The sequence below is a fragment of the Dermacentor variabilis genome, chromosome 6 (genome assembly GCF_050947875.1).
Source record: "Dermacentor variabilis isolate Ectoservices chromosome 6, ASM5094787v1, whole genome shotgun sequence".
In the NCBI taxonomy this organism is placed as follows: domain Eukaryota; kingdom Metazoa; phylum Arthropoda; class Arachnida; order Ixodida; family Ixodidae; genus Dermacentor; species Dermacentor variabilis.
Window position 1 is genome coordinate 83,083,947 of NC_134573.1, and position 24,100 is coordinate 83,108,046.

At 45.4% G+C, this 24,100-nt stretch overlaps 1 protein-coding gene across 6 annotated transcripts in view; it reads right to left on the minus strand.

Moving 5' to 3' along the window:
* Positions 1-2,392: 2,392 nt before the first annotated feature.
* Positions 2,393-24,100, minus strand: part of LOC142584904 (uncharacterized) — a 36,162-nt gene continuing 14,454 nt past the window's right edge. For 2 of the 6 annotated variants that reach the window (XM_075695238.1, XM_075695234.1), the window contains 6 exons: positions 23,235-23,335; positions 15,240-15,377; positions 13,200-14,012; positions 12,161-12,247; positions 5,993-6,130; positions 2,393-2,766 (listed from right to left, as the gene is read on the minus strand). In XM_075695238.1, coding sequence (XP_075551353.1) covers positions 2,728-2,766; positions 5,993-6,130; positions 12,161-12,247; positions 13,200-14,012; positions 15,240-15,377; positions 23,235-23,335 — 1,316 coding nt within the window. In that variant the 3' untranslated portion in view covers positions 2,393-2,727. The remainder of the gene's footprint in view (positions 2,767-5,992; positions 6,131-12,160; positions 12,248-13,199; positions 14,013-15,239; positions 15,378-23,234; positions 23,336-24,100) is intronic. The other 4 variants (XM_075695239.1, XM_075695236.1, XM_075695240.1 and 1 more) reach the window with 3 other exon arrangements.

Consider the following 24,100-nt stretch of genomic DNA (forward strand, 5'->3'; position numbering starts at 1 on the left):
GCAATCGGTGTGATTTCATTACGTAAAGTTTTTATTGTGAGAGCAATGATATGGACATTCCAAGCTCATTTCAGCCGTCACCGTGAAGGTCCGTGTAAAGTTCAAGGGCGATAACACCATCACCATGCGAAATTACACAAAATTGCAGCGGGACTGACCGCTTGACGCACTTTGCGGGTATTCGCGGGCTTCTTTTGCACTAGGAAGAACACCTGTGTAGCACATATTGAACAACAGAAAGCTGTATCAGCAGGTTTTCCTACGGCTCTACAATTTTCTCACTCACACTTTTAATCGAATTATATTTTAGAAGTTGATTAATTAAGACAAATTATTTAATTAGGCAGAATTTGTCCTCATGCTGTTCCTTTAGCTGCATATTCGAATGCGGTCAGCCTCACACACTGCCTCTCTTTCTGTTAGCAGTCGTGATGTGCTGAACTGCTGGTCAACAAATTGGTTGATGCTAGAGACCCGCAGAGTCACTGAAAACGAAATATGGTGATCGTAATTAAGAGTTGAGCAAACGATGTACACTGGGCTTGCAACGTGCTGTTGCAATCTCAGCGCTGGCACCAGTTGTTGCATCTGGGTCGCAAGCCCCAAGGGTAGCGTTGGCCTGGCGGCCTGGGGCACAACTGGAAGCATCCGAAGGTCCTGGCAAAGCATGAGTCGACTGCTAACAGAACAACTTGTTTATTCTAGCATCGCAAAAGAGCGGGCGGTCAGGTCGACCGAAGTGGAGAGACGGGAGAGCACGTTACTCGACAGAAGAAATCGGAGCCTCTCTCTTGGCGTCCGGGGGCAGCTGCTTTTATACTCTCGGAGTTGAGGGCAAGAAGGAACGCCTCAATAGAGGCGCACGTGACGGCGGGGCACGGACACGCTGAGAGACACGTTGAGACGAGTGTAGTGACGCATCCGCCGGGCCAGCGCCGGTCAGACCTCCTCGCTTCACACTTGGGGAGCTCCTCTCCCCGGCTGCCGCGCTTTGACAAGCGTGGGCACCAACATGCACACACACACACACGCACACACGAATACACGTGGCATTGAAACATGCCTGGACGCGTTTGGCAGGGCGTTGCGGCAGCGCTGAACGGGCCAAAATGTCCGCCGCTTTGAACGAAGCCCCCGCGTCCGTTGCATCCGCGCCGGCTATACCGCGAGTCGTAGGCGAAACGTAACAGTGCTCACTTGATATCATATCAGTGAAAATACCCTGCGCAGAGAAGCACAAATAGTGGAAGCATGGATTGAGGACACAAAAAATATAATCGGTTGAAGTTCCACTTATTAAAATATATTGGTGATAAATCATCGTACCGTGGTAATTCTGGCGAAAGTGGCATGCCGCACTTGCCACAACGAAAGCTGCGAACAATACTATTATAGCGCCAGGAGATAGTATATGGCTACCTTTATTAAAGGTCATGCGAACTTAATTGCCAATGTCAAAGCATCATATGCATCGCCAATTTAATGATGCACTCAACACTAGGGCAAAGTGTTGCCATGAATCATGCACGGCAATCAACACAAATCGATATCTTACCTCTCGACCACGCACTGTGCGCACAGAAGCAAGAGATAGGTGCGCGCAATCACGCTTGCCTCAGTAAACATAAATGTACACGAGATGTGTGAAGTGCTTCGAGTTGTAGATTACTAGCTAAATTTCGTAACAGCTCCCATATACACGAGTGGCCTCTTCACGTTCGTCGTCCATAGTGCCGCATGCGCACACGCTCCGACGAGAGTGGACAATGCCGCACATTGGCTCGCCAAGTACGTTTGTTGGCCTGCACACCAGGTTGTTTCGTAGCTAATACGCACACATGAAAACAACGGTGGCTGCTGCGCCACTGGAGATGTCCAACACTTCACCATCGGTATCACGTGATGACGCTTTCTACGTCACGGAGAGATTCCACCAGACGGCACCAATAGTTTGTTTATAAAAAAATTATCCCTGTAATGCCCAAACACAGTTCCAAAACAAAATCAGAACAACCTGATAACCTTTATTTCTGGTCATGGGAAGCAAATTTGTAAAAAAAAATGAAATTTTATTTTGAGGCATAACTTAATTATTACAGTGATTACTTAATTAGTATACTTAGTTTCCTGAAGTATCCGCAACTAAAATCTCTCCAGTTTATAAAGATCACTGCGGCAGGCTAAAATCAGAATTTTGCAGTACTGGAACAGTGTAGCGTACACGATACATTGGGCATTACAGGGTTCGGAATGCTGCACACAAATTGACTAGCTGCAGTGGAGACAGGAATAGAGCGAACTAGTGTGTCATGATGTCATGTTGGGTCCGCTTCCTGGTACTAGAAGAAAGCACCATAGTATAAATTATTTATGACGCTACGACACTCGATGGTAACATTTTTTAATATATTTGGAGGGTTTGCACGTTCAGTCAGCAAACAAGAAAGTGACAAGTCGAACATGTCATTACAGTACTCATCGAACACTGTTGACAATAATGTACCGCTGAAGCTTGCTCACATGCACTCTTTGTGCACTATCTTCATGATGGCAGCGTTTGGTATCACTAGCAAACAGCTGCTCCCCTGTGGTTGACGTTAGGCAAGGTGTTCCTTAGTGCACCGCAGCAGCTTCTAGCTTGATGGTGGCTTGCTTTTCTCCAGTAGAGCCTCTTCGACATCCTTGTCATTTCAGCACCAAGTGGACAATTATTTCTCTTTTAGCTCATCATTCAGGAACTGTGTTTGTACCTTGGCTTCTTAATTTCTGAAGAGAGAAGAACAAACAAGACAGCTGAGTGCTTAAACAATTGCATGGTGGAGCTGCTGTGAGCCAGATGGCTGCAGAGGTTGCATTTTAAAGCAGGTGTTTCAACATTACTGGGTGCTTTAAATGCTGCCAGCATTTAAGGAGAAAGACCCCTGGTATTATGAATGATAAAACTGATTTTCACACAGAAAGAATGAGAGGGCTGAAGCGAGGCTTAGTTGATGACGTTCAGCTGCTTCAAGTCTTGTTTGACATCAAATCAAATCTATTTTCATGTTTCCAATTTAGTCTTGATTAAAGCGACACTAAACAAAAACTCAAAGTGAGATCAGACAGAAAATATACAGGCATACAAGTGGTTCAAAGCTTTTGCAGTCCCAAACCCTGAAATTTTTACCCTCGAGGCATATCTAGAAAGCACAACGGATTGGTCCTGTATAAAAACACAATCTTTGGAAAGAACATACACAGTGACATCCCCCAAGTGGATCAAAGAATAATATGGCTGCACTAGAGACCCCATAAACTAGAGAGTGTAACGTCATTAGATTCAAATGACACTTGGTGCAATGACTACAATTCGAACCGTTGCGACGCTAACATGAAATATTAAAGGGTCCTTGAAACAGCAAAAATTTTGTAAATGTGTCAGGTACAGCTACAGTAAAACATTCATGCCAAAAAGTGAAGCATCTCATATTAAGACAGCTACAGAAAATTACAAATTACCCTTCTCTCTAGCCATGCTTTTTCTCCTCGATTTGTTTGCCGAGCGATCGGGGCTAAGCTCCATCGTCACTGGCTCTGAGTCATGACATTGTCTTGAAGAAAGCATGCAAAGCCGCTCCAAGATCTCCGATGGCTGCCTGGCAGTCAATCCCCAGCGAGAACTACCCAAGCAGCATGCATAGGAAGCACTGTATCAGCGCTGCACGTGTCCAATGTTCCGGTAAACACAGGCGAGCTATGCATCTTCAGGGACGGGCAGAGGCATATACCAAAGCCCCTTCATGCTACTACTGCTGTGATGAAAGGGCTTTGCTGTAAACGTAAGCAGCCTGAGCGGCCTGCAGGGTCTACCTACCTGGTGGCGCAGAGCTTCAAGAGCCAAACACAGAGCTAATAATGCTGTAACCGAGTGTGAAACATTTTAAACATTTAAAGAGACAATGAGTTCCTGATTACACTCCTTCCAAAAATTTACAACAGCAGAAAAGTAGAATACACTTGTTTACTGCCATGTTAGCTCTGTGCTTGTCTAGTTATGCTCTGTGCCACAAGGTGTCTGGACAGTGCTTGCACTATCATAGCCCAGCACGTGACCTCCACAGCCCCAGCAAATGCATTTCTGTCACATCGGAAAGCAAGCACAGCACATGCCTTACGCACAAACTGTGAAATGCTGCCGCAACGGCACCAGCTGGGATACACGGAGACAAGCGCCACCTGGGGGTGTTGCAAGAAACCCAGCGGCATGTGCGAACTAGACCACAACAGCAGCAGCAGCACCCGGAAAGTCGGGAGAAGAGGCAAAGAAAGCTTTGCTTTAAAAATGAGCGTTTCTGTTTCAGGTAGGTCACCTTCTCTGGAGCTTTCCATCCATGCATTGCCTGCACTTGTGGCTGAACTATGTTGCCTCATGTGCAAACACGCATGAGCTTCCAATGATTTAAAAGTCAATGCACTGCTATAGTGTGATTTTCCACATGTCATTGTCAGGACGCAAGCACGTGGACTAAAAACTTGTGAATGCCTGATATTGATGACAATCAAATAGTTTTTGGTTAAGAAGTGCTTTTTAGCTGAGTGGTCGCTTTTAGTCACAGCGATATTTAAACTGAAATTGACGGAATACAAATGAACAATTAAACCTCATTATAACAAAATGGGATTTCGCGAAGTGATGGAGACAATGAGTTTGCATATAATGAAGTAAGTGAAATTGACCTTGAAATCCCCATGCATTTATAACCTTGTTTTAACAAGGTAAATTTTTCCTTCCTCTAGATAAAACAAATTAGATTCGTTTCCAAAACTAAAGATAGCCGGCTCCTGCATGCCTGATTATCACTTTTTGCACGTTCGGCACACATTCTGCACAAAAGTTCAAGAGCTACCAAGCCCCCTGGCTGAATGCGCCATCAAGCAAAACTGGTCTTTTTTAACCACTGCACGTAGCTGAGCATAAACAGCAGCTCATTAAAGCCATCCAATTTCTCCCTCTCTCACTGCAGTGCCACCAAGTCTGGTGCAGCTAGGTGCAGCTGGTGCAGTGTCTGCGAGATCGCATTGGCACCGATGCTATCTCGGAAGCCACAAGTCGGCCTAGCCAAGCTGTCGCGGCGAAGTTCGTTGGCCTCCACATCAGATAGCACCAATTGCAGTCCTTCACCTGGACTACTCGAAGTGACAAAGGTGTTTGCATGAGAAATTAGAAAGTGTAATGCATTTAACTAATAATATTCCACTAGATAAGCTCTTAAGAAACAGCTTTATAGCACATTACAAATTACAAGTTTATAAAGTATAGTTCAGAAGGCATATCCACCTTAAACAAATTACTAGGATGAAACCAGTTTAAAGATATTCATTCCCAAAGCTGGCAACCAAATCCTGGCCGCAGCAGCCACATTTCAATGGGGGCGAAATGCAAAAATGCCCATGCCCTGTGCACTGGGGGCACGTTAAAGATTCCCTGGTGGTCAAATGCAATCCAGAGTGCCCACTATGGCGTGCCTCATAATCAAATCGTAGTTTTGGCATGTAAAACCCCACAATTCATTCAAGCTAGCGACGAAACGCACTGCCGTTCATTTTCATGCTTAAATGCATAACATGGTGTTTTGTTAAACACATAGGTGGAACACCAGTGCATTTTTACTGCAAAGCTTCATAACTCTAAAAACTGCTGCCATCCCCGGAATTCGTTTCAAAATCTAAATGTGTATGGCTTGTAAACAACAGGTGCAGTACACAAATTTCAGTATAGTATAGAGTCAAGTGATTACTTAAAGAGAATAATTAGTGGAATGTTGTTAATTGATCATTTATTGAGCAAATAATGTGCACCTCTTCGAGCATTCCAGTTCAAGGACTAGAATTGTGCTAACTGCCACAGTGAATATTTACGAAACCTGTAGAGCCAAAAGAAAAAGAAAAAAAAGAAAAAATTTACACCTGGGATGTTTCTAGGCATCGCACCTATGTATATTGATTTACTGACCGTTGGTCTTGTCTGCACAGGAATGGTACGCGGGAGGACCATGGCAGTTTGGGCGCTCGTTTCCACCATCACATGCCCAGTCTCTGTCTGACTGCCCAATGTACGCACTTGATCAACACACGACTTGCACAGTGTTGCCTGCAAAGAAGCGAAAAGTTCCTTTGGACTCCTGTCAACACTCTCATTCACTAGCTTAGTGAAGGGCCCCTAAACCAATGCTGACATTTTTGGTACACATTTTAAATGAACATGCACACCGCAAACAACATACCACGATGACCATCTTTTGTGAACAGGGCACATGTGAGCCACAAATTAATGGAATCCCTTGCTCCACTCAGGGCTTTTCTGCTCCTTTCTCCGCAGCTGTCGACTGGTCGCCTGACGAGGAACAATGGTGCCGACATGACAGGAACTCACTGTCTGTTCTGAGAAAGGAAGCGTGGCTCGCCTGCTATGCGCCACTGATCCTTCTGCGAAGGTTCCCTTCAGATGATGTCACACGGAAGGCAATTAAGGGATGACAATGTATGAGCCCATCTTCTGGTGCGTTGACAGGGCCACAGCTTTTCTGCACTGCACGTAATTGGTGCAATTACGCAGCGAGGATGGAGAGCCCCAGTGAGCGGAGGCAGCGGAGGTGGGCAAGAAGCTGTGGCGCCTGTGTAGTCGTTCATAAAAATGCTTTTAACAGCGCTATTATGGCATCACCCTAAAAAAATTTTTCAGGCTGTATGGTTGTTGGAAACAAGTACACAGCTGCCACAATGAAGCAAATCAAGCTGAAAGTGGTTTAGGGTCCCTTTAGTGGCCCTGAAACCTCTTCAAAACTGAGAACAGAGTGGGATGCCTTTCGATGAATGCACTACCACAGGAGTTTTAGAACGTGACCTAATTACAGAACAACGTGGAGCATGCAGTTTAGTTTCCCCCTTCCTCATAATTGGGGCATGGCAAAGTAGCAATGTCCTGCATGTTGTCCCTTCTTTATGTCCTGCATGTTGACCCTTCTTTATTTTTTCTCCTTTACATAGCACTCGCAGAAAACCTCTCAAGATTGGTGTCTCACAAAGGTGCTAGAGACAGAGGCAAAGGAGTGGTTACAGGACAGGTAGTACACTTTAAAAGGGGCCCTGAACCACATCTTATCGATGTTGATAAATGCATTTGAAGTTAAAATAGACTGTTCCAGAAATACACTGCCGCAAAAAGCACTCCCACGAATTGAGCAGAAGTGAAGTTATTGGAAACCAAACGTCCCCTATGCGCTGCTTCTGCTCCTTCAATGACTCGCGCTGCGAAGGCTATGGTGGAGCGTGGAATATCCACAATGCTCTGCCTACTGAATGTCACCATGGCACACAGTTCAAATTTGATTTCGTATGTTTATGGATTTGATTTTGGATGTTCTACAACGCGCCAAATGCAGTTGTCCTCAGGGTCATCTTGTGTGGCCGTTGTGGCCGCGTCAGCTGTTAGCAGAAGTCTTGGTAGTGCTTCGAACATCATCATCACCATCAGCCTGGCCACGCCCACTGCAGGGCAAAGGCCTCTCCCATACTTCTCCAACTACCCCGGTCATGCGCTAATTGTGGCCATGTTGTCCCTGCAAAGTTCTTAATCTCATCCGTCCACCTAACTTTCTGCCGCCCCCGGCTACGCTTCCCTTCTCTTAGAATCCAGTCCGTAACCCTTAATGACCATTGGTTATCTTCCCTCCTCATTATGTGCTCTGCCCATGCCCATTTCTTTTTCGTGATTTCAACTAATATGTCATTAACATCTTAACATCATTAACATTACCATCATTTGAACATCAACACTCAGCCAACTTGAGGCGGGTCTTCAATGGTTTCGCTGAGGGGCAGGTGGCTCAGCGCGTCGGCTTTTAGTGCTTGCTTCCTCAGTGGTGCATGTTGCTGTAGTCCTAGGCCGACACCTTAATGCACCATCAGGTCATGCAGGACGACAGCTTCTGCAGCCCCAGGACAGCTAAAAGCGGCCTGTGATCAGTTAAAATGGTCACATGTCTGCCTGCGACATACTGATGAAAATGGGTGGCGCCATAGATGATGGCCAGTCCTTCCCGATCGAGCTGAGAATAATTGCGCTATGCAGGTGATAGCACGCGGGAAGCGAAGACGGTCGCTGCTTCCCTGCCTTGATCGTCTCTTTGTGAGAGAACCGCACCCATGCCATAAGGCGACACGTCACATGCCAAGAGTAAGAGCAACGTCACGTCGAAGTGCCTGAGCACTAAACTGTCACGGAGCGGCTCCTTCAAGGCTTTAAAGGCGTTTTCATGGCATGGCGACCAATGCCAGGGAATGTCGTTCTTCAGCAGGTTGTAAAGACTGTTGGCCACTGTTGCCCAGTGTTCTAGGAAGCAGTCATAGAACATTAGGAGCTTAAGAAAGGATTGCAGCTCCTGGTTATTGGTTGGAGCACATGCCCCCATTATGGCCCGCACCTTGTCGCTGGTGGGGTGAATACCTTTGGCACCGATCAGGTGACCAAAAAATTTCACTTTGAGCACAGCAAAGGAACACTTATTCGTGCTCAAGCAGAGGTTCGCGCTAGCAAACCGTTCCAGAACAAACTCTAGGCGAGCTGCATGTTCCTCACTGGTTGTGCCACTGATGATTACATCGTCCAAGTAGACACACGCGCCAGGGATTCCTTGAAGCTTGGATTCCATTACCTTTGGAAAATCGCTGGAGCTGCTGCTACTCCAAATGGTAGTCGCTTAACCTAGTACAGTCCTGTAGTGGTGTTAAGTGTGAGCACTTATGAAATTTTCTCGCTCACCTTCAGCTGCTGGTACACTTCAATTAGGTCCAGGGTGCTGAAAATCTTTCCTCCCCATAATGTACTGAAGACTTCCTGCGGTGTTGGCAGCGGGTATGAAGATGATTTTGTCGCCAAGTTTATGGTTAATCAGTAGTCCCTGCAGAGACGTAGGCTTCCGTTTTAATTCCTAACTGCGACCAGTGGTGTGGCCCAGTCTGAATGCTGCTTAGGCTCAATGATACCCTGTCGTTCCAGTTTGTCGAGCTTCCTCTCGTAAGCAGGTTGCAGTGTAAACGGTATAGGTATGGCCTTCAGAAACTTCGGGCTAGCGTCCGGGTGAAGCTCGAGGTCCATGCATGGCCTGTTATGTCCAGGAATTACCCCAGACCACCTCGTACTTCTGCTGCTGCTCGACCAGTTTTTGCTGTTAGATGGGACTTTTCTCTGATGCCTGGTTGATGCTGCAGATTGTGATCTTGAGAGCGTCGAACCAGTTTCTGCCCAATAGACTGGATTCAGTGCCCTTCACAATCACAAGAGGCAGTTTTGCAATAGTGCCATTGTACACAACTTCTACGTTCACACTACCTAGAAGAGGCAGCTCTTGTCCTGACCATGTTTTCAGGTGTGTGTGTTGTCATCGAAAAGTGCTGGTGCGTTCCATAGCCATGTGTTGCAGTATGTATTCTCGCTGATGAGCATGCATGCTGCTCCCAAGTCAACTTCGAATTATATGGGCTGGTGATGGACAGTAAGGTTTACTATAACCTTTGGTCGCGTGCCGAGGTTGACGATGTTATGCAAGTCATACAGCGCTGTTGATGCTGGTGGACCATGCAGCATTTCAACTTGCATTAGCGTCTTTGTGGCGTTCACGTTTTTACGTCTCTGTGGTGGCCCCTTCGCCTGTTTTTTCTTCGTGATGCAGGCCTTCTCAATGTGGCCACACTTGTGGCAGAAATTGCATGTAGCGGCTTGGTGCTTGCATGACTGGGGGCCGTGCTATTCATCACAATGCCAGCAGCGTTGAAGGCTTAGAAGATCAGTCTGTCTGATCGCGACGAACTTTGTGAGTCGCCTGGTAAACTGGCTCAATGTTTTTTCGAATGTCTCGTTGCTGTTGGCCAGCACTTTCTGCTCGAGCAGCGATGTCATAGGCCTTTGTGAATGTCAGGTCACCTTCAGCAAACAGTTTCTGTTACAGGATATCATCTCGTAGTCCACACACAAATCGGTCACGCAACATAATGTCTAGGAGAAGCATTATTGCATTGGCAGGTGATGCGTTGACGCCGTTTGCTCTTCGGTAGCTGCTGGTGAACTAACCGTTGTGCATAAAGTACTAAAGTTGCAGTCAGCAGCCAAAGTCTTCAGCGTCGCAACATAGACGGCTTACCATCTCTCCCTCCAACTGGTCACGCCGTTGGAAGTGAGATTGGCTGAAGACCTCGGATGATCTCGGGTCGTAGTGTTTCTGAAGTGCCGCAACAATGTCATCGTAGGCCACTTCAGCTGGGCTGCTTGGCTGCACCAAAGCGCAGACAGTGTTGTACGTCTGCTCACCGCACAGTGTCAGCAGCTGTGCTCTCCTCTTGTTGGGGTCCGTTATGTTAGCCTCGAAGTAAAATTGGAGGCGTCCAAACCACGATGTCCCCGATGCGCCATTAAACTCCGGTAGTCGGCCTGGTGCATGCGTTGCCATTGCATAGCCCAGGTACAGGCCAATGTTGAGCTTGAAATCCACTGCCTCGTCGCACTGTTATGTCCACAGTAGCCATAATAAAAGGAGTTCGGAACATGTAACAGAGTTTATCTTAGAGGTGCTTGTGCGCAGCACAGTCTGAAGACATCTCCAGTTGCTCTCTGTCTGGCTCCTGCTCTTTGTGTCTCTCCGGGAGCCGCCGACGGGGAGAGAGTGTGTCATTGGCAGATGGTACGAGCGGAAGAAGGGGATCTCGTAGACATAGCAATAACACAAAAGCCACCAAAACACGCTTTAGCTCAGACAGAAAGGAAACACGTTTCGGCTTAAATGACGACTGCATTAGTAGCAGAGAAGGAGGCGTGGTTGCTTGCTGTTTAGAAGATGCTGGCTGTTGTGAGCTGCCCTGGTGCTGTGCGGATGCAGTGCGAGTAAACTTCCTCTGCTGTCGTGCCTTTGGATGCCTTCAGCATTGAACAAGAACAATCGTTTCCGCTGTTCCATTCCTGCGTGGAATTTGGGCGACATGGTCCATAACAACTCTTGGCTTTTGTGTCGCCACTTACGCTCACACACTGTCATTGAAAGCCTCAAGGCAGTGTAGGTGTTATGTCCATTTTTCCGACCACCACTCCCAGCCATCGCAAGCTTTCACCAGTAGAAAGCTTCAGCCTGTCCGTAAATGTATTGCGAGTTTTTACAGCATACTGCTGCAGTCAAGTTGGTGGTGCTATCTTGCGGTGCAGAATTTACCTCAAGAAAGAACAGCTTTAGTGCAGTACCCCAGCATATCATACTGAATCGATGCTTTAAAACATTGGCAGTGAAATAATCATTAACATGATGCCCTTTTCTTTATTTTTCTTGATGAGGATGCCCTTGTAACAAGAGAACATTCCAATGAGTTGTGGTTGAACAAAGCATCGTAAGGTGTCTTTACCAGCATTGCTTTCTACTGCTGTGTTCATCTCCAGTAACCTGGTACTGAAGAAAGGGTCATACATTTTTGGAAAAATGAAAACTCTCCGTGAGTGACTGTTACTGCTTTTCATAGAATATGGGTGACAGGCCATAGCCATGCACAGTTCCTCTGAGGATGCCGAGTTCCTTCAGCACTTGCAGGACGGATCACTGTCAGTCACCATATCTCCCTGTTAGTCGTAGCCTTTCCAAACTCTCCCGAGGCTTGCACTGTAGCTTCATGCCAGGAATAGTCTCTCTGCTCACATACACTAGAACAGCAAGGATAAATTATAGGCACAGATGCGAGAGCACAGCTCTCGTCCCTGGCTACGGTGCAGAAGAACATAAAAGGCAGGACTCGCATTCGAGGGTACATGGATATTGAAATGGCATGTGTTGGCCATTTGAATGTTTTGTATTGAGAGGGGTACTGAAGGTCCAAGCGTAGTCCCAAAGAGACACTGTGGTATTTGTTAGAATATCACAGTTAGAATGCCTTTTGAATTTAGTCAATTATGCATTTCAACTTCTTGTGCAAGCAATGTTCGCCTCTTCAAGTAGACCAGCTCATGGACTAGAATTGTGCTATCTACAACAAACTAAAAAAATTTTTTTGAAAGTGTTCACTGAAAACCCCAGTATGCACACGTTTTCTTTATATTACACATTGTCAAAAGTGTTACTGTTTGTAATTTCCAATGCGATTGTGATACCTTTCTGTGCCTTTCTTGCTCCAGCTGGGTGTCTGCTGATGACAGGTGTGGTTCAAGATGGTCGTTGGGGCTCGTATGAGCATTCTCCTGCAAAGTTTTCCAGTATTAGCCTTTCCCGCTAAAAGGAAGCACTGGGAGCCCATTTGATATTAAGCAAAACACACAATTCTCACAAAACATGAATGCCTTCTTTGAGCACACTCCATGAGCAAGCAAGTCTTGTAATTCTACATAGAACACTGTCTATGCACAAAATTCCCATTTTCAGCCAAAAATTGCATCCAGAGTTTCTTGCAGTTGCACGTTCCTAAGTATACAAGAAGGTGGCGGCAAAATTTCAGTCACATGTGCATGGTAATAAAGCGATAATTTGTATATTTAGATGAGCTGGTGGCCCCTCTGATAAAACAAATGTGACTATGACAACCAATTTCGAAGTGTATTTGCAGGGCAAGCAAGAGGCTTCGCATGAAATGGCGACCAACATTCTAAATGACATTTTCCTCTCCTTTTTATAACTTTAAGCAGCGGCATCAATGGTGAGATAGGATATGTGCAGAGGCTGATGAATCGAATCCAATGCAACACACGGGCTCTGTTTTCCTTATGTACTGCACTGTATTGTAAGTAAGCTCTCACCATTTCTAAACCTACAAACACATACCACTGGCAATAGAGACTAAAACAATGCTTTTACATTTCATGTGAAAATAGCGGCAATGTTTTATTCTGCTATCCTATGTGCGGAGCAACGTCAGCTTCAACTTGTAACCACATTGCGGCGCTTTTGTAAACTGTGCGAAATTAAACCATTTAGCCAATGACACTCATAGTACAGTTTTCACTTAATGCTCCAGTCTCCCTTTGCAGCAGCGACAAAATTTCAAGAACATTGAAATCACAGATAAATGCACTTCATTATATGGAGGATAAACATGAAGTTATGAAAAGTGAAATGGTTTGTCGCATTGAGGTTACATGTACGGGAACCAGTAGCACACCTATTCATACTAACAGCTGTAAAAAGACTGTGACCAACCTGGGAACATGCGAAGCTTGGACTCTCAGTAGTACATACTTGCATCACTGGCACAGTAATTAAAGTAACACAGTTTTCTGCTGTGGCAAGGTGCGGTGCCTCAGCTCGGCACAGGGTTGTGAGGGGAAGTGTGGGCATCTTTGGAAGCAGGGAGTTGCTTGACAAACACAACAGTCTGGACTGGGATAACTGCGTCTCGGCATGATGGAGAGTGGCTTGCACCACTTTGGGTTCACTCAGAGGCTGATGGGGGTTACTTGAGCTTGAGTCCTGCGAGAAACACAACACTAGGGGTTGGGATGTCTCGGAGCTGAGAGGAGTGTTCGGTAGAGCGACAGGCACACTAGAAAGCTGGATATCACAGGAACTCGCACCACTTGGTGAACACAGCAGTTTAGTCTGGTGTGCAATGCCTGTCCCAGTGTGGTTGGGGGAGCTGAATACAATCGCCGGTCCACTTGGCAGGTTGTGAAGTCGAGAGCTTGCGTCCGTCGATAAAGAAAGCAGTTCAGATTGGGACAATTTTGTCTTGAAGTTGCAAGGTGTGGCAGACATGATCGGAGGTACAATCGAAAGTATGGAATGGTGCAAGTTTGCACTACCAATGGCACACATGGGTTCCTCCTGGGGTGAATTGGAGTTGGCCACGCAAACTATAGCCTTAAAATTTGGCAACTCGGCAGTCTGTTTTTTCATCACAGGTGCAGCTGCCGTAGCCAAGAGGTTTCCTGGCATGCCACCAGGTTTCAGTCTGGGTAGTGGCATCTTGGGATTGGTCGAGACTGTAGCCAGCAGCTTCTTCTTCTGTAGATGCTGGGAAAACAATAAAATACCAACAGTAATCTGGCAAGTGCTGCTAAATGACAATGACAAAAACTAACATTACCACAAATATCGATCTAAACCATTCGGTGCCCGTAAAATAGAAGGTGCAATGCTGTTCATCTTAAAGACATAAAAACAAACAGCAAGTTCCACTATATTGGTAGACTACATTCTTGAAACGCCAGCCAGTGTTTCTATTAGCTGAAGTCACAAAGTTAGAGAAAGAAAACTTCTGATGAAGTCTAGATAGTGTTGGCAGGAGTAACATGTCAGTGTAAAATTTATTTAGCAAATCTATTTCGCTTTATTACGTCTTTAACCACAGGCACACACGGGTCTCACTAGTGGAAGGGAGACTAATCTCTCAAACTACTCTCTCCTCTCCTTTTGCACATGCCAATGCCTTTAAATTTAATGCAGCTGCTTTCATGCTATTTTGCCACGTGTCATCATTTTACTTTCTTTGCTGGGTGGCCATTTTCACCAGATAAATTAGGGCTGTACAAATAGCAGCGTTTGAGACAAAATGAAATATGAATTGAATAGCGCCAGGAGCAAATTGAATATTTTTCTAACAGTCTGTGAATAATGGGCAGCCTTTTCACCATTAATATCGAACAGTCCAACAACCTGATGTTCCCAATAAAAAGTTTCTATAACACCCTGCACACTATAATGCATGCTTTAGCAAAAGCAGAAAGGAAGCCTTAGAAACAAATAGGAAGATTGTTTGCAAACCAAGAGCTCTTATGAGAATAGCTACGTGGTCATGCATTATCAACTTATAAAGGTAACCTTGTGGAACAGTTATACCTGAGCATGCCTTTACGTAACAGACATGCGTGTCTGCAGAAAACTCAGAGAGAAAACAAAAACAAAGGTTGATGTGATTAAAAACTGCGGCCATCCTGAGAATTCAGTTCAAATTCCAAGTGGATATGCCTCGCAAGCTCAAACGGTGCAGTACCTAAATTGCGTGCAGTCAAGTGATTGCGTAAGAGAATAATTAGCGAAATTTTGTTAATTAGTCAAGTAGCATTTTGATTTATTGGGAAAATAGCATGCACCTATTCAAGAAGTTCAGTTCAAGGATTACATTTGGGCTATCTGCCACAGTCAATTTTTTTAAACCTGTAGAGTAAAAAAAAAAGCTAATAATAACAAGGCACCTGGAATTTTTGCAGACATGGCAGCTACGTATACTGATTTACTGACCATTGGCCTTGTCTGCACAGGGATGGTACATGGGAAGAGCATGGCAGTTTGGGCGCTTGTTTCCACCATCACATGTCCAGTCTCTGTCCGACTGCCCAATGTACGCACTTGATCAACATAGGATTTGCACTGCGTTGCCTGCAACGAAGTGAGAAGTTCCTTTGGGCTCTTGACAACACCCTCATTCTCCAGCTAAGTAAAGGGCCCCTAAACCAACCCTGACATTTTTTGTACACATTTTAAGTGAACATGCGCATCACAAACAGCAAACCATGACAATCGCTTTTCGCGAACAGTGCACGGGTGAGCCACAAATTAATAGAATCCCATGCTCCTCTCTGGGATTTGCCGCTCCTTTCTTTGCATGTCGCGATGCCAGCAGGGCAAAAGCTGTCGATCGGTCAACTCACGAGGAGCAATGGTAGCAACATGACGGGAACTACCACTGTATGTTCCAAGAAGGAAGGGTGTCTTGCATATTGTATGCCGCTGATCCTTCCACGAGGTTTCCCTTCAGTTGATGTCACACGGAGGGCAATTAAGTGCAGACAATAGGGGAGCCTTTCTTCTGGTTTTTTGACCAGACTGTAGCTTTTTGCTGCACTGCATGGAATTGGTGCATATATGCATTGAGGCATTGAGAGCCCCAGTGTGGAGGGTAGCAAAGACGAGCAAGAAACCGTGGCGGCTGCGTAGTCGTTTATGAAATGGCTGTAACCTTGCTATTATGGCATCATTCTAAAAGAATTTTTGCGACATTATATTAATTGGAAACAAGTACACAGCTGCCACTATGTAACAAATTTTTGAGCTCGAAGTGGTTTAGGGGCCCTTTAATGGCCCTGAAACTTCTTTCTTCAAAACTGAGAACAGAGTGCGATGGCTTTCGATGAATGCACTCCCACAGGAATTTTAGAGAAGGACCTAATAGAAATACAAGGAGCATAGAGTTTACTTTCCCCCTTCCTCTTCAACTCATCCTTTCCTCACAGTTAGGGCATTGCACGTAGCAATGTCCTGCATGTTAATCCTTCTTTATTTTTTCTCCATTCTGCAGTGCACTCACAGCAATCCTTCAAGATTGGTGTCTCACAAAGGTGCCAGAGACAGCGGCAAAGGAGCGATGACAGGACACGTAGTACGCTTTAAAAGGGCCTTGAAGCACATTTTATTGAAGTCGACAAATGCATTTGGGGGTAGACTATTTCAGAAATTCTTTGCTGCAAAAAGTATTTCAATACATTAAGCAGAAGCAGAGTTATTGGATATGCGATGGTCCCTCTCTTTCTTTAATGACTTGCACTGTGAAGGCTATGGCAGAGTGGGGCTTGCCATCAACACTCCACCTACTGAATGCCATCCATGGCGTTCAGTTGCAATTTGATTTCGATGTTCACGCAGATACCTCTACTTCAGATTTTGGCACCTATGATGTGCCAAATGCGGTTGTCCTCAGCAAGTTGACGTATGTGTCCCACTTGGCTGTGCATCCATCCTTTGGAGATGATTGCCGACTTTAATGCTGTTAGCAATCTAATTTACAGTTCATGGGTAATAGTTGATGTTTATATACTAATGATTATTATGAGATGTCCCCCTCTGCCCCAAGTTGCGCCATAGCCTGGTTCACTGAGGAGTGGCTAATTGCCAGTAGCACATGTCCAGTGAAGCAAGTTAGCGACAAAGAGGTTTGCTGAAGAGCAGCACATACAGACTAGCACATACCGAGTAGAACATACCCAGTGACTCAAGTTGCTGTGCAAGAGGTTCATTGAAGAGTGGCACATGTCCAGTGTCACAAGCTTAATGACCTAAATTGGTTCAACAGTTGGTTTTGAACCTGCGGTTCCCTCAGCAGAGCAGCTCGATGCCCCACCCATTAGACTATAGACTTCAGACTACCTGGTGAAACAAATTAGCATGAAAGAGACAACATGTGCACAGACAGACAACTAGGCAAACATAACGCAAAACTGGGTGAAGTGGGATTCCCAAAGAATGCTAACTGCATTAAATATGAAGCAACATGAGCGGAAGAATGACAGTAGTCACATCAAATGTACTGGATGTGGTCAAGAGAAGGGAACAAGGAGAATCTCTAGAAAACATCATGTGACACCGGTTCTGTCAATCTAGTGGTACAGTAGATTGAGGAAGGTTCTCGACGGTCAAATCTTCATAGTTAAGGTGGCATTATATCCTCCTAAGGCAAGCAATGGAGCATTTATCCAATATATTGGACATCAGAAAGCTGGGTGCAGTGGCCATAGAAACATGCTGATCTGCCAAAAAGCAGTTTTCCGGTTTATTCTGGGATTTGTGCTGCCACCTGGAGGGTATGATTTACGTACGTTTGTTTCTCACCAGAGCAGGAGCTTTAAAAAGCTATGGGGGCAGCTAAGCAATTCTTATGATATGTAAATGTGACAACATTACTTGTCTCCAAGTGTAACTGCAGCCACTGCACATCGCCATGCTTGCTCCACAGCAGCTTACTCTGCCTTTCGCGTTGTCAATGGCTTGGGCAGGGAACGTTGTTTCGCTGCAGCAGCTCGCTCCGCATGTTTCGCTGCATTGCGACAGTCTCATACTTCATCAGCACTTCACTGGTGCCTCCGGCTACACTTTTCTGTCTCGCCTGATGTAGATGTAAACCATAGGCGCAAACTAAATTTGGATGATGAAGACTGCATTATGCCTACATGAGCGCTGCTCCTATCATGCGCAACTTAGTAAGTTGCCCGCCAGGAAGAGCCTAACCACATGCACACCCTCAAAGATATTCGTCACTGTTGCCTGTGGCAACAGTGGCACAATGCAATGGCTGCGCAGTGGTTAGCCTGCTCGGCTAGAGAACGGTAGAAGCGGGGTTCCTTTTTTTCTTTGGTTGAAGATGATGTCTTCTGTGTGCCGTTTTTCTGCCACGGCTTTCTGATGACGGCGGGGTCGCACAATAAGCCAAGTCATGCTCTCACATTAAACTGATGAAATAGAAGCTCTGCTAAAGCGCAAGCTCCTGTTGCAGGGCTCGTCACAGAGATAAATGGATTTGTGGTTACTTATGTAAATGACAATGTGTTTTTAAGCACTTCTTATTGTTTAGGATGATTAAAGAAATATGTAGAAACCACCGTATAGACTCATACAAGGGCCGCCCTTTTTTTTTCACAATTTTGACACGGTGCAGCCCAAGGGCCCGAACATTATGGCTACTACTGTACACCTCGAATCCCCGAATATACCGCTGCATCAGAGGTCAAAGCGGAACTCTCGCCATCTAGTAGGAGCACGCAGAAGTGTGCAGCATGCGATAATTCAGTGATGTGTGTCTCGCATCGGCGCACCAAACGCGATTGCTTCTCTGATGGAACTCTACTTATTCCCAAATTTTGGGATGCCAAGTTGGACGTATGGCACTCAGACTAGTCTATACAGTAATATCTTGGTGCCGAGCGCACTGCAGTCTTTGGCATATCGGCAATGTCCAAGATATTAGACACTGCCATGTCCACTTGCAAATATTCCAAACACTATAAAATGTGGTTTTACGATTTTCTGAAAGCTGAACTTGCATTGTTTATAAGTGGTAAGAAAAGAATCCTTGGCACAAAATGCGCTCTGTGCCTCAGGAGGATATTGTCACATAGTTGTGATGGTGAAGAAAGCAGCAAAACTGTGAGTGATGAAACTAGCATTTTTTTGGGGTGAACCTGTGCCTACAAAAACAGGCTACACTCAAAGAACGATAGCGGCGAACACAGTCGGCAATCGGCAGAAATCTCCTCTGTGGGGCCAGCGTGTCGGCTTTTAACACAAGTCATCGAAGGTTCCAGGGTAATCCCTGGTGCCCGCATGTCTTCCAGAAAGTACCACACAATTTGCGTTGTGCATACAACCAGATTACACAAGGTACAATGACGACAGACAACAGATATAATGTCAATAACGTTCGAGAAACTTCCGATACATGCAAGCGCATCCTGCACTGAGCGATAACGTTTAACCTTTGATAGCCGGTGAAAAAGTGATCACCCTGAGAAGATAACCCAGTACACGTGTCAATATATAAAATTTTACTATTTAACGCTTAACAACCTCAACTGTTAAGAGGTTCATCCAAGCTTTGCAGCATCCGTAGGCTTTTGAATATGTGGCCAGGTGACTTCTTAAGAACCCATACAGCTGGGCAGGTGAAGTGAGCTACCGTTAAATTGTTGCTGAAAGGAGAATGTGTATTTAGGACAATACGTACAGTAAAACCACATTAAAAATTAGAGAATGCTCAAGCTTCACATTTAAGAGTAGAATGCATTCAAAGATCCCTGACTGCTTCTTGCACTTCCCAGCAAGTGCAGCTTATGTAATCATACTGTTTACTGGGAAATGCGGGCAGTGAATGCTATGCACGAAGGCGACCTTACTGGTTGAAATGCAGCCTCCTCCATGAGCCAATCCCAGAAGTAGTACAGAGCCGTCCCAAAATTGCATAATTTTGAGGTTTCACACATATAATATGCGAGTCTAGAGTCTGAAAAGGTTTAAAATAAAAGGCACCTGCTGTCTGTGTTTTGCTTCATGACACTTCTTTGCAGGCTGTCATTGTCGAAATTCCAAGGAATGAATGAATGTTTGTCGTTTAGTGGCGCAAGGGCCAGGTATGGCCAAAGAGCACCATAACAGTGTTAGTGACTTCGCAGTGAAGTGATGAGTTCTATAAAGTTGATGTGACATGGCTGTAAAGGGGCCTAAATACTATAGCCGTTGTAAAGAGCGTAAAATCTTCATGAAATAAGATTATGGCAATGACTAATGATGTGTGCTATGAGGCTTAAAGTGCACTGTGAAAAAATGATACGGTATGAAAATATGTTAGATGGAAAGATCGGCTAGAGCACTACTGTGTCACCAGAGCCCTTGAGACACAAGGGAGGCATGTGCTATACAATACTACAATCGTAGTGGCATCCTCTGAAGAGAGGAAGCGCTACGAATGTGTGGGACTATAACATGTAAGACATCTTTCAGAAAACCTAGGACTGTGTTGGTATCAAAAAACAGTTCTGGATCGAGAGACATTACAGGATGAAGCAGAATGTGCTGCTGGTATATTATGGAAAAATGTCTCTTTCTCTCAGATTTGGCTTCCCAACACTACAGGAGGACGTAGAGGACGGTCAGCCTCTCCCTGCATCTGCCACAGGTTGGAGGTTCATTTCGAGTGAGTAGAAAATTATGGGTGCCAAATGTGTGTCCTATTATGAGACGACACAATAGGACATCTGTTCGGCGTGATTTTGTTGCAGAGGGCCAGAAACTTAACTGTGGCTTTATCACGTAAAGCTTATTATTTGTTTCCACGTCCCACATGCGTTGCCAGTGGTTTCACAGTTTCTTCTGTAAGAAAGGCCTCAGATTTATGACAGGGACAGCAGCAGTACGATTAACAGTTTGCGATGCAATTGACGTAGTCTGCCATAACATTACCCTTTATGCCCCTATGGCTTTGCACACAGCATATAATGACATGCTGGTTAGATATACATGCTTTACACAAGATGGAACAGAGCTCATTAAGTATGGGATTTTTGTGCTTACAGAGAGACATCAAGGCCTTCACGACGCTTAGGGAGTCTGTATATATAATTGCTTTTTGGAGTTTTGATTTCCTGATTTGCTTCACAGCCGACAATAGCGCATAGGCCTCAGCCGCAAGGATACTTGTTTCCGGATGCAGTACATTGGATTCCGAGAAGGATGGACCGACGGCTGCATAAGACACCCCGGCATTTGACTTCGAAGCATCTGTTTAGAACTATGTGCAGGAGTGCTTGTACTCGAGTTCAAGGAAATGCATTCATATTTCGACTTTTGGTGCGCGCTTTGTAACTTCTAGAAAGGATATGCCACATTCTACCACCTGCTACTCCAAAAGAGGTAAAAGCTTGGTTGGATGCATTAAGCAATACTTGAGGAGTGGGACATGCATTTCATCGTTAAGCTCCCTCACACGCAGTGAGAAAAGCTACCTTACAGAGGGGCAATTACAAAAAAGTGTAGCACACATCATATCGTTAAAGGTATTAGAGCATGGATGTTCAAGATTAGAGTATTTTGAGAGTGTGAGTGAGTGAAAAACTTTATCAGCTCTAGATTCGCTGGTCTTCTGCGGTCTGCAGATGGAATCGTCCATCTTCTAGCACAACGGTCGGTTGCCCTTAGTCCAGGGCTCCGCTGGATGCTGCTGCCAGTTGTGCTCGCCGAATCAGACCTTCTTGGTCGACCTGGCGATCGCTGGAGAGCACTCCCTCCCATTGCTCCGCACTCGGGTTTGGTATAACGGGTACCACGTCTATCTTCTGGCATGCCCACGTTATGTGATACAGCGTGGGTGTTTCGTGGCACCAGGGGCATTTGTCATTGTATTGTGTGGGATAAATTTTGCTGAGTACGTTTAGGTTCGGGTACGAGCCCGTTTGTAGCTGCCTCCACGCGACAGAGTCCTCTCTGCTGAGGGAGTTGTGCGGTGGTGGATACCGCTTTCTGCAGCCCTTGTAGTAATTTAGTATCGCCGAATAGTCTTGGGATACAGGTTCGGTCTCCTCGAGGTCGCCTATGTTGGATGCTCGGTAATAAGTGTACCCTCGAGCTATCCTGTCCGCCTCTTGGTTCCCTGCCACTCCCGTGTGTCCCGGCGTCCATACTATCGTATGCCTAATTGGTTCTTCTTTTGTTTGTCGTTCTGTTATGGGGTCTCCGGAGCGGAGTATTTTGAGAAAATATGTGAGGCTGATGTATGTTCTCTGCAGATGGAGCGACTATTCATTTAATTTGACGTGTACGCTTTGAATAAAGCTTGTTCTAAAAGCACCAATGACTATGCGGGTACCCAGATGGTGGACAGGATCTAGCATCTTTAGCGACTCGGGGCGGCAGAGTTATACACAACAGCACCATAGTCCAATCATGATTGAATTAGGCTCTCATAAAGATTCATCAAACACTTCCTGTCGCTACCCCATGTTGTGTGGGATATAATTTTCAGTAAGTTCATCGTTCTTAGACATTTTGCTTTAAGATATTTTATGTGTGGAATGAAATTAAGCCTTGAGTCATGTATAATACCTAGAAATTTGCGCTCTTTGTTGAGAGGTATTTGTTGTCCACACAGTTCTATGTAAGGATCTGGAACCAGGCCTCTCTTTCTTGTGAAAAGAACACAAGAACTTTTTGTAAGGATCTGGAACCAGGCCTCTCTTTCTTGTGAAAAGAACACAAGAACTTTTGCGGGACTCATAAAACTTGTGTGCCTATCCACACACCCACAATTTGACAGCCTGCTGTTGGAATCACAATGATTGCAAAACATTTTGCTAGGGGAGTGCTGCACTATGTGGCTGGCACAGTGTACAGTGCTCAGTGACTGAAACGCATTACTTGGACCACATGGTCGCCAGCACTTCTTGCATTACCAGTGTGCACTGTCTGATCGCTGAGGGGCCGAAAGCATGTCACAATGCATCACAAATACACTTGCTTTCATGCGGTACAAAAATCCACTAGCTCGGCGTCCACAGCACCTACTGGTGACAGAAAAAGTATCAGGCAGCCACACGCCCCTAATAGCGCGTTTCAATTGCTGATTGCTGTACAATGCATTGTCACATGTCACAATGGCTGAAACAGACACCGCCTCCAAACGTAATCATCTGCAATCATCATGATTTCGACAGCCAGCTGTCAAAAAGTGGGTGTATGGGCAGATAGAAGACAAGCATGAGAGGACACACATGCACAATCTAGTGTCCCAACAGAAGGTGCTTGCTTCACTAAAGCATATAAAAATGAGGTTTGGCATATGCTCACAGATCCAACATAAGTTTGCCCTGCCTGTATGTACAGCATTGCATCAGGCACAGTACAGCATTGCATCAGGCAGTGCCAGGCACTGGTAGCATATAGTGCTGGGATCTTTTAAAACAGCCATGTCAAACTTACCTGCGTCCTTCGCCATGAGCACTCCTCGGTGACAAACCATTGCCCCAGGGACTGTCGCTGTTCGCTCTTGTCCTTTCGCCCCAATTCTCCTGGACTGGCCTCTACAGAAAGCATGCAAAGAAGGTAACACGCAATTACTCGTAAGCAATGAAACAGCAACGAGTCAAGATCACTTTTTTTCACAACAGAACGTTCCTCGAATTCAGCAACGGAAAGTACCAGTGAAGCAAGGCGTTGCTTTTATAAAATTGCAGCCTCTCCACTTCACTGCATACTCCAGTTACAATATTTGTGAAAATTATTCTAGAAATTACTCTGTTGGATATGCCACATTGTATAGATAGATCGCTTCCACAGTTTAGGCTTACTTACTGTAGCAGATCCTTTGAGCTAATATGAACAGACTCAATAAATAAAGATAAAGCTATCCAGTTGGCTGCCCAAGGCGTGTCATCAATAATATTTCCAACTTTATGGCAAACAAATGTTGTTCATAATAGTTGGAATGTTAGTTAATTTGTTCCTATAAAAGGAAAGTAACAAAAAGAGAATACACAAGAACACTTTTTCTCTACACTTCACTCTACTCTACACTCTACTCTACACAGCACTTCCGGCACACAGCAAGCGTCGTCTGATTGTGTTACAATGTGCCTCATTTTGACGAGAGCGCCACGATTCGACTTTGTTGCGTCGTTAATATGGCAAGCTGCAACATCATGTCCCTCTGCAAGGCAGCAGACAAGCGGACTGGCTGCAGTGCATCGGGCTGTCACTATCCGATCGGTGCCAGGATTTGCGAGTTTGCGACCGTCACTTTATACCGGAGGATTACTACCGCGATAATGTTTCGTGAGTCTGGTATT